Below are 14037 nucleotides of genomic sequence, written 5' to 3' on the forward strand. Positions count from 1 at the left end.
ACAGAGTTCGGTTTTTGAACTAGAATCAAGTCTGGTACGAACGTTATGTTCAGAAATAGATATTGAACCTTAATTTCAGCCAAGAAAAACCATCAAATCTTTTACGCATAATACTAATATACCTAGTCCTCGTGTTGTCAAATAATCTAGTCTTTCTCCCCGTATTTCTTCGCATCCCGAGCTTCTTCTTTGTGATCGTTCATATCGATCAGCAATCCTATTACACTTATTGCATTATTTAAATCTCCCCCCTTTTCGGTGCTTCTCCCCTTTTTTCATAACCTATTTCTATCCTTTTTAATATTTTTTAGGGTTTAATGGTTGTGGAAAAAATGTATGTGATAGAAAATGAAATGATGAGATGAATATAATAAATGTGTGAGATTGGCGTCTTCGCTCGTCACTATCAGCTACAAAACTGGAATCTCCTGATCGTATAGGAAAAATCTCAAAATCGAAAACAAATTACTCAGAATTTTATTCAACACACAAACTGGGGAAAGAGAAAAACAGTGGGGAAGAATAACATCTCAATATTGAAAATATCCGATATTGTAGAGATTATCCAACAACGAGTTACGTTTGAGCATCGGCGAGTTTCCGTTGGCCGCGTATCGGCGACTGTTGCTCAGAAGACCGTTGAGCTCCTCGTTCGAGCCAGCATCACGTCCTGGGAATAATTAGAAATTGAAAGAAGAAGATGAGAAAGTGCTAGAAGAAACTTACGATGAATCGCTGAGCATCGATGATGGTGACGAGAAGAAGAACGGTGAAGAAGAAGAGAAGAGTCTTATGGGAGACGGACATTCTTGAACCACCTGAAACATGGTTTTTTGTGTTTTGGATGAAGGAAGAACAGGAAGAAATATATACAAGAAACGAAGAAAATAACAAGGAGAAGAAGGTAATCCATCTGGATCATTAGTTTTTGCTCTCATAGAAGCTTCTTGAAAGCTCCAGAAGACGTCACTCTCCTTCTATTTATCCTCTCACCCCCAAAAAGATCTAGAGAAGATAACATTGAGAAAATCCAGAACAATCCGATGATTAAAATATACTAGTGTACACGACACGAAGAGAGCAAAAAGTTTGAATGCAAAAAAAAAAAAGTTTGGACTCCGTTTGGATTCAGAGGAGAGATGGGGGCGGAGATTTCGCGGGCCTTATGTAGTGGTAAAAGGGGCGGGGCTTAACTCGACGACTCTCTTGAGAAAATTCGAGTTAATCGACAAGGAAAACATTGAAATGAAGAAGAAAAACTAGACAATACCATAAACACTCTAATAGAGTGACCAACCTAGCTTTCAATTTTGAGCCAATTTATCTCGGTTCCTGTGAATGACATGAAAAAGTGATCAACTGACAAAATACTTCTGATAATATGACAAGCATTTTAAGAGTTGGTTATTTTTTGGGATCTTTTTCAGGAAATGATATAAATTGGCTCAAAGTTGACGGTTTGGAGGTTCTATTAGAATGTTTGCGGTAGTTTCAGAGAAGTTTTTTCTGATTTCTGAAAGAAAATGCACATAAAAGAAGAGGTGGAAAATGGAAATGACCGCATGGTACTCGTCATTTGGCAGTAATTTGAGAGTTTTGAAGCAATTTGAAAATTCTGACAATTTAAATTTTTCAGATGTCGCATAAATGGAGGAACTAGATAATAATAAGAGAAATTGAGCCAAAAATGGCAACGAGAAGAGTAATTGAATAATTATTTTGTAGATGGAAATTTCAGGATAAGTAGAAATAGAGACTGGTGAGAATTTCAGAATGGCCCCTACCACTCCATTATCGTTTTTCGTATAAGAAGCCTACCCCCAGCCGTTAAATTTGAGCTCAATTATCTCCGTTCCATTACAAGATATAAACAACTTGTCAATTGATAAATTATTGATCATGATATCAACAATGTTTTATCAGCTGTTTTTTAATATCTTTGACAGGAACCGAGATATTTGAGCTCAAAGTTGAGTGTTTGGATGGGCTTCTTATTAGAGCATATTCTGTATTCATAAAACCCCGTTATATTTTGGGTACAAACCTACTGTGTCTCAGTTGTTGCTCCATTTTTTTTCTCGGAAAGAAGAGTCTATTTTTTAGTTTCCTCCGTTCCCAGACACCAGTAGTAATCAGAACAAAAAATGTATTCAGATTCAGCAGAAAACGATATATAGTTCCGTCTTCAGGGAACAATTGTTTTCAAACATCACTCTAGGTTTTCTAAGGAAGATAAATTTCTCAAGTGCATATAATTGAATAGAGATTAGAAGATGAGGATTTCAACAAAATGACTTGAAAAGATCACCCACACAAAAGATATGGTGACTTAATGGATAGGGTATTCATCAGACAAAAGGAATAGGATTATGACCTAAGCTTCTCTGTTTTGTGCACTTGTTCCACAGGGTACATCTTGAACTTGTGAAGGCCCAACTTCCGGAGGCACGTCATCAAATTTTTCCACGGAAAAAAAATAATAATTCAACTGTTCTCCGTTCAAAACAGATAAAAAAGATAACCCATCATAATCGTGGAATTACAGTAATCATCTATTCTTGCAGAAAGTAGAATTTGAAGAAAATTTTGACAAAAACAAAATTGAATCATCCAAATTCAAAAGTTGTCCCATTTGAATAATCCTAGAAAAAAAAATAATAAAATGATGTGTGAATTCCCAAATTTTAGAACCTGCTAGTTTTTGTAATCTGAAGATGTTTCCATTGTCTCAGGCGCGTTCAAGGGATAAACAATTCTCTAAAAAAGGACTTCTTTGAAACGTATGGATGATGTCCGTATGATGGATCCGTACATGTCCATGAATTCCAAATAATGATGTCAAAAGAATATCGGAAGGACTTCTGGTACGATATGTCTAGACTTTTAGCGACGAAAGAATGGGTAAACGGAACTATTTTTAAATCTATGAGCTCTAGAAAAAGGAAATCCAAAGTCTGAATTCAACTACAGTAACCTTATTCTAGTCTTCTGTGAATCGAACGTTTTCGAAAAAAAAAGACGCTATAAAAGGTTCACCGTAGACTACCTTTACCGTATCGAAAACTATGTATTGTCCATGCCCAGAAAAAAGACCCGTCAATCGAAAGTGCTGGCAAAAAAGGACTGAAGTTCAAAAAATTTTTCTAGTTTGATGAATCACTTTTTTTTCTAGTAATACCTCTTCGTGTTTTTTCTGGAATCTTCTTTTTCAATTTCTGTGAGTGCCATTTTGGTCAAAAAGAGCACATGGGATTCGTACAAATCATAAAACATCCATAAAATTTCTTCTAATCCAATCCGATTAATCGAATTACTAGGTCAACCTTTCAACAACAAAATGTTATGTTTTAGATTTTTATGAAACAAGTAGAGAGCAATAAAAGACACGAAAAATGATACAAAGATGTAAATATGTGCAATTTGTTTTAAATTGAGCCAATTTAGAAATCCGTGTACACTGAAGAAGGTATCTGCACGTATTCTGGTTCCTCTCCTCTCTTCTTATGTTCGACGACGTCATTAATAATAACTGGGAGTCCTCGAATCTCGATTGCTTCACTCATCAAATCCGAGAGTTTCTCCGAATTTTCCATATGGATCGACCAGAGTTCCAAAGGAGATTTGCAGACGAATGAGATTTTTTGATCTTTGAAAATAAGGAGATCCATGTCGAAAAGAGATTTGTGAGCTAGCATCCGTCCAGAGTTTTGGGAAATGAAAAGAAGACAAGTGTGATGGAAGAAGACGTGGATTGGGTGGGAAGGGAAGGTTCGGAGAGGGGAGGCATCGATTTCTCCCGAAAAATGATGAGCTGAAAATAAATAAACATTTGGGAATTGAGCACAAGCAGGTGAAGTGCTAAGGATGTACAGGGTGGCGCATAATTCCCTGTACTCAAGTTTCTACTAGCATAAAATTTTGAATCGGGCTTTGTACTGGGCTCAAATTTGGATTGCAAAAATTAAATTCGTTAGTAAATTAGCCAATTTTCAAACTGCCGTAAACACTCTAATAGAACTCCACCCGAATCGTAATATTTCATCCTATGTCTCTAATATTCTGTGAGAGATCTCAAAAAGTGGATAACTAATAAAATGTTGCTGACATCATGATAAACATTTTATTAAGGGACAACTTTTTTATATCTTTCAAAATAAGTGAGATATATAGGCTCAAAGTGGATGGTCCGGATGGTGTTCTATTAAAGTGTTTACGGTATCTGATAAACTTTGAGCTGATTTATCGCTTGACAGTAATGCTTCATCATGAAAATCACAACAGCGTGCGTACATCTTTGGGCAATCATAACAATACCTTGAGGAATGGCTTTGAAAATTTTCGTAGCTTTGATTCACTATATTTCTACCTTTTTGATTTTCTTGCCTCCAAGATACCTATGTCTAAAGATCCGTTTTTATCAGTCCTAGTAATAATCCGCCACTCTGTAGTACATTAGCTAACTCGGGAACTAACCTTTTGTCTCCAAATTTGCTCTAATAAACTCAACGAATCGCCATTTGTCCGACAAATTCCTCATCTTTAACCGAAGAACATTCTCGACAAGTACAAGGGTGCACTTCAAGTTTTTCGTTGTTTCATCTGAAATATTAATGGGATTTCATGGGAATCTTGGAATACGATGATGTCTTACCAAACAACTGACAAATGAAGCTGTCGGACAAAGGGAAGTAGTCGTAAGAAGTGTAATCTGCATATTTGATGATGTAGAGCGACCATTCTTGTTTTCCAGATTCATTGAATCGCCGACGCAGTTCCATGGAACGTGTCTCGTACTGAAGTGTGGGAACATGAAGAGTTGAAGAGGAACAAAATAGAAAACTCACCTTGTTTCCAATTCTGAGCTTCACATCAAATTTGATTCGCTTACTGTCCATAAAAAGGCTCTGAAAATAATCGAAAATTATTCATAAAATGCTGTAAAAATGAAATTACATCTAGAGAACCAGTTCTCTTTTGCTTGAAACTTCCATAAACATGGCGAATCGATTGGAACAACTTCATAGTTCGGAATACCGGAAGACGTTAGCAGAACAAGAATAATATGACAATGAATGACTTATTGTTTCCGTTTATACCCGCTGCACATCATCTAACTTCCGTTTACAACCGTGACGTCTTCTAATGGCGGGACCCTTTTGATGGTCGGTATCTTCTCATAAGGGAAGGGTATCTCATGCTCCCGGGAAAGTATATTTCTTTTTGAAATTCCGCTATGTATACTTGCAAGAATTGTCAATAAGTTCTGAAGAATTTCGGTTGTTGTTGTTTTCTTCGCATACGAGAATATTAGTAGTATTTCTGTGGGAATGTGCATTAGTTTTTTGGAATTGTGAAAAAACTGAACTGTTATGGTTGGTCGTATAATAAAGATTTTTATGAGTGGAAAGGGAAATGATAAAATAATAATATGAGGTTTATGGATATTAAAGTGGATGGATCCTTGAGGTATTAAATTGATTGAGGTGAATTAGGTATAACTTATTGGGAAATGAGAAAAATAGAAATTTGTGCTTTGAAAATTTGGTGTTGCGATTATTAAATGGAAAAAATAGTCAATAAGAGAGCACAGTATTTTTGAAAGAATTACAGTGTGGCGCTAAATTACCCGGACTGATACAAACGGATACATCGTTAGACAAAAGTATCTTGGAATCACAAAAATTGGATTTGAATACAATTTTAAGTTTGATTTGAAGCTACAGTAATTTTAAAAGCGATTCCTCAAGTATAGATATTTTTATAATTTTCCAAAGTTGAACGCGATTATAATGAGATGAAGCAACTTACAATTAGGCAAGCGAAAACTCAGCTCAGAGATATTGTCGAATTAAAAAAAAAGTGGGACCTGGAAAATTTCGCGGGCGGCTTCCTGGTCAATTTTCGAGGCCTTGCCACAAAAATACTACGGTAGTAAACGAAACTTATTTCTGTGAATTTAGTGGGATTTTCTGGACAAAATTTAGATTTATTGGTATGAAAATGATCATTAGCATCTCTATAATCTATTTTTCATCGAAACACCGAACTTGATTGCGAAAGTAGGTCGAACGAGGCGAAACTCTGAAATATTACGTTTTTGCCACGCTTTTTCGTAGATCAAAAAAAGCTACGCCTTTCAAATTCTCAGGTCCCACTTTTTTTTAATTCGACAATAATCAAATCATTTGGAACTTGGCTAATTTACTGATGAATAGTTTCCGTAGCAAAAAGTATTCACACTGCTCAATCTGTTCCATTTGGAGCTCCATTTTTGACGGCGAAGTTGAGAGCCATAACATTGAACATGACTTGTTCCAGAGGAGTATCGGTGGTATTGAATTTTACGAGTCCCTTGAGCGAGAGATTTGGAGCGATCCTGACTGGAATATTAATTTTGGACAGTCACTGATATGATTCCAGCACATTGAATACTTACCAATTAGTTCCAGAGCAGCCAATTGCTCATTGAGTTTAACTCGGTTTTCCGCATCAGATATTCCTTGTCTACTTGCTGGAGTCTTTGATCGAGAAACGGAAATCGTTGGAGATGGACTTCGTTCCGTATTTCTTTTGAAATTTCTATTGCCGTCTCTATAAAAAGTAAATTTTTCAGAAAATTACATTCCCAAACTAACAAGAACCGGTCTACCCAACGAGTAATTGTCTTCCGGTTCGGACATCTTTCATCTTTTGTTTTTCTCATATTCAAAAGTTTTCGATGGATTTCAGCTTTGTTGTTTGTCTTCGAATTTCGAATGATATTCAGGTAGTACCAGATTTCTTCGCTTGTATATGGTGCCATAGGAAATTTAGGAAAGACGAGTCAAAGAAAGAGGAAGAATGAAAAAGAAGAAGAAGAGTGCGAAGGTAAAGAAGTGCGAAAATTATCAAGGTATCCATTGGCAACTCTTTTCAGGTCATATGACAGGAGAGAAAATAAGTCGCGTCTTGAAAATGAGACGGATAATTGTAGGTTCAAACGGTTAGTGGGAGAAATGGAGCATTAGGAAAATGAGTCATATTTAGGAGGATGAATCAAAGTATCAAGGACAAAATCGCTATTGTAGTCAGCGATGTTTCAATATATTTTTCAAGAACCGAAAAAATTACAGTCATAGAGACGGTAGCACACTTGAAAGACGGATCCTGCCATAGTTTCTTTTACGATTGTTCCTTCATGACAAAGTTCAATATCATAGAACTTGACGAGTAATACAAAATGACATTAATTAGAAAAATATGTCTTGACAACGAAAATTTATAAGCCATAAGCCTTACCATCCGTGCCCGGCGGGTCCTGCCTGTTTTTTTCCCATTTCGTCTGTATCTTTGTAAATACAGCGCTGTAAACTAGTTTTCCAATTAATGTCATTTTGTAGTACTCGTCAGGTTCTATCACATTCTGAAAGAAATTATGACGAAATTATTCTTATTGCTTGTTAAAAACTTTGCATGCTCAAAACTTTATTAAGAAAACCACAATCACTTATTTCTTTGGTTTGGATGATCCAATGACAATAGCAGCTTCTCCGGATCCAGATCCATATCCTCGTCCTCCACTGTATGATCCACCTCCTCCACCTCCTCCGTGACGATGACAACGATGAGCAGAAGCGAGAGACAAGAGAGCAAAGACGACGAGAAGGAATAGAGAATTGAAGTTCATTTCAAAGGGAACCGATGATTTCGAATTGTAACCCGTTTCACTTTTATACAGAATTTCCGTTCTTTCAATAGCTCTTTTTTAGCGTACACTTTTATGAAAGGGTTTCGGAGAAAACGGAAGTGTTTATTGTTATGGGTTTTGTTCAAAGTGAAAAAGTTGGAATACTGGGCAAAACTTGGAAAAAAATGAACCCGATGTAGCATGAGATGCAGGAGTCATCCCAAAACTACCAAAATCAACCAGAAACAACGAAACACCGGTATAAAAAAGACAGAGAAACAACCTATACGCGCACTTTGAGCTTAGCTATCTCGTTTCCTTCAAAAGGTATCAAAAATGTTTAACTGATAAACTACTTATCATAATATTCCCAATACTTCATCAGTTGACAGATTTTTGATATCTCTCATAGGAACCGAGATAATTGAGCTCAAAGTGGACGTATGAGGTGTACATTAAAAAGCTAATGTATAAACTAATTGAAGCTCTATAAATTGATTGAGTAGATAGAAGGAAAACTTTATTGAGAAAAAAAACTAAATGTTTATTGTGAAAGAGTTTCAGATTCGAGAGTTTTTGCAGGTGGAAGTCTAACAAAAAGTCTTGAATTCCATCCAGTTGGCACATCGGTTTCCTTGACTTTATCCTCCATTTTCAAACGAGATGCATTCTCACTCGTCCTATTTCCGTGTTTATCTCCGACATATGCTGATTTCAATGGCCCATCACAACATTTCTTGAATATTGCAACACCTTCTGCTGCATAAGTTGCCGCATCTAACGGTAGTTTATTTATTCTTCCAACATCCTTCACTGCTTTCGTTATCTGATTTCTTAACAGATTTTTCAATGGATCCGTTGATGGAACTTCTACAGTAACCAGACAGTAGTTGCGGATTTCTAGAGACTTTCGAACTCTGTCATTGAACTGAAAAATATTTTGATTGCTTGATAATCTTCTCGACACCTACAGAAGTACACGTGGATGTCTTCTCTCCGTCCACATCTAAAATCGCCTCTCCTAAACTGAAAGTGATATCGGCCAACGAGTTTTCCACAAAATCACACACAATCAATTTTCCATCGAGTTCTTTGATATCGAGACCCAAATGAAAGTATCCTTTGAGATTGTACAGAACCAGCGTGTCATTTGTGTATCCTTCGTGCTTATAAAGTGGAGGAAACGTTGAAGGGCGAGGGATTCGACGTTTCAGACGCATCACTTTTACAGACATCTGGAATTGAGATGATAATGCGTCAAAAGGTGCTAGCTACAAACCTTTGTTGTTAATTGGCCATTGAATATAGTTTGAATTAATCTGAAAATTTGAAAAACACCGATTAATAAAAATTAAGAATTTCCCACTTTCCCATCTTATCCTGACCAGTAATGGGAGTTCCATTGAGACTGAGTAAAACGTCACCCACTTTGATTTGACCCTAGAATGCAATACTTCTTCAGGTTTTCTCTGAATAACTCCCTCACTTGACATGGACTATTGTAAGTTATACTGACTACCATCAGATGTTTTAACTCCAATCCAAGCTGGAATTCTATTCAGTTTCTCAACCTTTTCTTTCTTTTTCACCCACTCCGTCCTCTTTTTTAACGTTTGCAGTGAACTCAAACTGCTCAACGAAATCAAGTGGTGGCACCTTTTTTCCATTGAAAATTGCATCGAGACGGGATTTAACCAATGCATCCATTCGTGAAGAAAATCACTGTTCAGGTGGATAGAAATCGATAAGAAATGATACGTTTTTGTGCTTTTGGGAAAATGCAACATTTTAGTTTTTTTTTCTAGCTCAAAAATGTTTCTTTTCATCCCCCAGGAACGTGGTGACAACTGGTCTATTGGGTGAGACACTAAATGAGATGAAGAGACGCAGACATGACTCTTCGGACGAACAAACTCATTCATTTTGTGCTCGCCAAACTTTACGACACTTGCCCCCTTCTCCTCCTCTTTTTTATGCCTCGTTTGATTTCGATCACCGGCAATTGAAAAAAGATTTGAGATGAGAGCAGATTCTGTTTTTGTTTCCGTTTCTCAAAGTTTTCTTTCTGGAAAAAAGTATAACCCATTCGTTTTGGATTTTCTTATGTACTTTTTATTAGTACTGGGAAACAATACGTTTCCAGAGTTTTGAACTTCAGGAACATCAGCTATTCTGTTTCAGTTATTAGCTATCTTTTGAAGACCCAAACTATTACTGAACAAGAATCCAATACAAACGATATTATAAATCAAGCCACAGTGTTTCTCACGACTTCTCCTACAACTGAGCGACAAATACTATTGCTCAGGAAGCAATCCGAAATCTGTTTTCAATTGCCCCTCTCTCTCATTTTTTATTGCAATTCTTTTATCTCTTTCATTTATATATCTGAAAACAACACCCGAGAAAAAAATCTTCATTTCAAATTTCCATCTCATGATGTACAAACATTTGAGTTCATTCGAAACTATTTTTTATCAAAGAAATCGAAATAGAAAGTTCCCTTTCCTTGATGACGTCTTGGGCGGGATGGGGGATCATCATAAGGTCCCGGTTCACCTGGGGAGTCTGGCAGATCGAATATTTGTGGATCATCTGTAGAATCGGCATAGTCGTCTGTTCCTACTGGTGCTTGCGAAGAAAAGTTAGATGGCGTTGGTTCTTCAGATCCTCCTACTGGTGCTTGTGAAGAAGAATCGGATGGATTTGGTTCTTCAGATCCTCCGACTGGTGCTTGTGAAGATGCATCGGATGGATTTGGTTCTTCAGATTCTCCGACTGGTGCTTGGGAAGAAGCATCGGATGGATTTGGTTCTTCAGATCCTCCGACTGCTGCTTGGGAAGAAGCATCAGATGGCTTTGGTTCTTCAGATCCTCCGACAGGTGCTTGGGAAGAAGCATCAGATGGATTTGGTTCTTCAGATCCTCCGACAGGTGCTTGGGAAGAAGCATCAGATGGCTTTGGTTCTTCAGATCCTCCGACTGGTGCTTGGGAAGAAGCATCGGATGGCTTTGGTTCTTCAGATCCTCCGACTGGTGCTTGGGAAGAAGCATCGGATGGATTTGGTTCTTCAGATCCTCCGACAGGTGCTTGGGAAGAAGCATCAGATGGCTTTGGTTCTTCAGATCCTCCGACTGGTGCTTGGGAAGAAGCATCGGATGGATTTGGTTCTTCAGATCCTCCGACAGGTGCTTGGGAAGAAGCATCGGATGGATTTGGTTCTTCAGATCCTCCGACAGGTGCTTGGGAAGAAGCATCAGATGGCTTTGGTTCTTCAGATCCTCCGACTGGTGCTTGGGAAGAAGCATCGGATGGATTTGATTCTTCAGATCCTCCTACTGGTGTCTGGGAAGAAGCATCGGATGGATTTGGTTCTTCAGATCCTCCGACAGGTGCTTGGGAAGAAGCATCAGATGGCTTTGGTTCTTCAGATCCTCCGACTGGTGCTTGGGAAGAAGCATCGGATGGATTTGGTTCTTCAGATCCTCCGACTGGTGCTTGGGAAGAAGCATCGGATGGATTTGGTTCTTCAGATCCTCCGACTGGTGCTTGGGAAGAAGCATCGGATGGATTTGGTTCTTCAGATTCTCCGACTGGTGCTTGGGAAGAAGCATCAGATGGATTTGGTTCTTCAGATCCTCCGACTGGTGCTTGGGAAGAAGCATCGGATGGATTTGGTTCTTCAGATCCTCCGACAGGTGCTTGGGAAGAAGCATCAGATGGCTTTGGTTCTTCAGATCCTCCGACTGGTGCTTGGGAAGAAGCATCGGATGGCTTTGGTTCTTCAGATCCTCCGACTGGTGCTTGGGAAGAAGCATCGGATGGATTTGGTTCTTCAGATCCTCCGACAGGTGCTTGGGAAGAAGCATCAGATGGCTTTGGTTCTTCAGATCCTCCGACTGGTGCTTGGGAAGAAGCATCGGATGGATTTGGTTCTTCAGATCCTCCGACTGGTGCTTGGGAAGAAGCATCGGATGGATTTGGTTCTTCAGATCCTCCGACTGGTGCTTGGGAAGAAGCATCGGATGGATTTGGTTCTTCAGATTCTCCGACTGGTGCTTGTGAAGATGCATCGGATGGATTTGGTTCTTCAGATCCTCCGACTGGTGCTTGTGAAGATGCATCGGATGGCTTTGGTTCTTCAGATCCACCGACTGGTGCTTGTGAAGATGCATCGGATGGCTTTAGTTCTTCAGATCCTCCGACTGGTGCTTGGGAAGAAGAATCGGATGGCTTTGGTTTTTCAGATCCTCCGACTGGTGTCTGGGAAGAAGCATCGGATGGCTTTGGTTCTTCAGATCCTCCGACTGGTGCTTGGGAAGAAGCATCGGATGGATTTGGTTCTTCAGATCCTCCGACAGGTGCTTGGGAAGAAGCATCAGATGGCTTTGGTTCTTCAGATCCTCCGACTGGTGCTTGGGAAGAAGCATCGGATGGATTTGGTTCTTCAGATCCTCCGACTGCTGCTTGGGAAGAAGCATCGGATGGCTTTGATTCTTCAGATCCTCCTACTGGTGTCTGGGAAGAAGCATCGGATGGCTTTGGTTCTTCAGATCCTCCTACTGGTGCTTGTGAAGATGCATCGGATGGCTTTGGTTCTTCAGATCCTCCGACTGGTGCTTGTGAAGATGCATCGGATGGCTTTGGTTCTTCAGATCCACCGACTGGTGCTTGTGAAGATGCATCGGATGGCTTTAGTTCTTCAGATCCTCCGACTGGTGCTTGTGAAGAAGAATCGGATGGATTTGGTTCTTCAGATTCTTCGACAGGTGCTTGGGAAGAAGCATCAGATGGCTTTGGTTCTTCAGATCCTCCGACTGGTGCTTGGGAAGAAGCATCGGATGGATTTGGTTCTTCAGATCCTCCGACTGCTGCTTGGGAAGAAGCATCGGATGGCTTTGATTCTTCAGATCCTCCTACTGGTGCCTGGGAAGAAGCATCGGATGGCTTTGGTTCTTCAGATCCTCCTACTGGTGCTTGGGAAGAAGCATCGGATGGCTTTGGTTCTTCAGATCCTCCGACTGGTGCTTGGGAAGAAGCATCGGATGGATTTGGTTCTTCAGATCCTCCGACTGGTGCTTGGGAAGAAGCATCGGATGGATTTGGTTCTTCAGATCCTCCGACTGGTGCTTGGGAAGAAGCATCAGATGGATTTGGTTCTTCAGATCCTCCGACTGGTGCTTGGGAAGAAGCATCAGATGGCTTTGGTTCTTCAGATCCTCCGACTGGTGCTTGGGAAGAAGCATCGGATGGATTTGGTTCTTCAGATCCTCCGACTGCTGCTTGGGAAGAAGCATCAGATGGCTTTGGTTCTTCAGATCCTCCGACTGGTGCTTGGGAAGAAGCATCGGATGGATTTGGTTCTTCAGATCCTCCGACTGCTGCTTGGGAAGAAGCATCAGATGGCTTTGGTTCTTCAGATCCTCCGACAGGTGCTTGGGAAGAAGCATCAGATGGCTTTGGTTCTTCAGATCCTCCGACTGGTGCTTGGGAAGAAGCATCGGATGGATTTGGTTCTTCAGATCCTCCGACTGCTGCTTGGGAAGAAGCATCAGATGGCTTTGGTTCTTCAGATCCTCCGACAGGTGCTTGGGAAGAAGCATCAGATGGCTTTGGTTCTTCAGATCCTCCGACTGGTGCTTGGGAAGAAGCATCGGATGGATTTGGTTCTTCAGATCCTCCGACTGGTGCTTGGGAAGAAGCATCGGATGGCTTTGATTCTTCAGATCCTCCTACTGGTGTCTGGGAAGAAGCATCGGATGGATTTGGTTCTTCAGATCCTCCGACAGGTGCTTGGGAAGAAGCATCGGATGGATTTGGTTCTTCAGATCCTCCGACTGGTGCTTGGGAAGAAGCATCGGATGGATTTGGTTCTTCAGATTCTCCGACTGGTGCTTGGGAAGAAGCATCAGATGGCTTTGGTTCTTCAGATCCTCCGACTGGTGCTTGGGAAGAAGCATCGGATGGATTTGGTTCTTCAGATCCTCCGACAGGTGCTTGGGAAGAAGCATCGGATGGATTTGGTTCTTCAGATCCTCCGACAGGTGCTTGGGAAGAAGCATCAGATGGCTTTGGTTCTTCAGATCCTCCGACTGGTGCTTGGGAAGAAGCATCGGATGGATTTGATTCTTCAGATCCTCCTACTGGTGTCTGGGAAGAAGCATCGGATGGATTTGGTTCTTCAGATCCTCCGACAGGTGCTTGGGAAGAAGCATCAGATGGCTTTGGTTCTTCAGATCCTCCGACTGGTGCTTGGGAAGAAGCATCGGATGGATTTGGTTCTTCAGATCCTCCGACTGGTGCTTGGGAAGAAGCATCGGATGGATTGGTTCTTCAGATCCTCCGACTGGTGCTGGGAAGAAGCATCGGA

The 14037-nt window shown here is 40.2% G+C and overlaps 5 protein-coding genes across 5 annotated transcripts; all 5 read right to left on the reverse strand.

Moving 5' to 3' along the window:
* Nucleotides 1–530: 530 nt before the first annotated feature.
* On the reverse strand, nt 531–807 carry CBG17611 (the record flags this gene model as incomplete). The annotated part of the gene is made up of 2 exons (XM_002634232.1): nt 531–670; nt 723–807. The coding sequence occupies 2 exons, from the start codon at nt 805–807 to the stop codon at nt 531–533; spliced, it is 225 nt and encodes a 74-aa protein (XP_002634278.1).
* Nucleotides 808–3440: 2633 nt separating this feature from the next.
* Nucleotides 3441–5022, reverse strand: Cbr-sdz-13 (the record flags this gene model as incomplete). The annotated part of the gene is made up of 5 exons (XM_002634231.1): nt 3441–3811; nt 4474–4599; nt 4652–4793; nt 4845–4904; nt 4954–5022. The coding sequence occupies 5 exons, from the start codon at nt 5020–5022 to the stop codon at nt 3441–3443; spliced, it is 768 nt and encodes a 255-aa protein (XP_002634277.1).
* Nucleotides 5023–6243: 1221 nt separating this feature from the next.
* On the reverse strand, nt 6244–6802 carry CBG26459 (the record flags this gene model as incomplete). The annotated part of the gene is made up of 3 exons (XM_045235977.1): nt 6244–6380; nt 6437–6591; nt 6636–6802. The coding sequence occupies 3 exons, from the start codon at nt 6800–6802 to the stop codon at nt 6244–6246; spliced, it is 459 nt and encodes a 152-aa protein (XP_045100035.1).
* A 1408-nt stretch (nt 6803–8210) lies between these two features.
* Nucleotides 8211–9373, reverse strand: CBG17607 (the record flags this gene model as incomplete). The annotated part of the gene is made up of 6 exons (XM_002634230.1): nt 8211–8594; nt 8638–8901; nt 8946–8985; nt 9033–9106; nt 9153–9212; nt 9260–9373. The coding sequence occupies 6 exons, from the start codon at nt 9371–9373 to the stop codon at nt 8211–8213; spliced, it is 936 nt and encodes a 311-aa protein (XP_002634276.1).
* Nucleotides 9374–9963: 590 nt separating this feature from the next.
* On the reverse strand, nt 9964–10086 carry CBG26460 (the record flags this gene model as incomplete). Its single annotated transcript, XM_045235979.1, has 1 exon — nt 9964–10086. One exon carries the CDS (start codon nt 10084–10086, stop codon nt 9964–9966), a length of 123 nt encoding a protein of 40 aa, XP_045100036.1.
* Between the last annotated feature and the right edge of the window lie 3951 nt (nt 10087–14037).

The sequence above is a fragment of the Caenorhabditis briggsae genome, assembly GCF_000004555.2.
Source record: "Caenorhabditis briggsae complete genome, chrIV, whole genome shotgun sequence".
NCBI lineage: Eukaryota > Metazoa > Nematoda > Chromadorea > Rhabditida > Rhabditidae > Caenorhabditis > Caenorhabditis briggsae.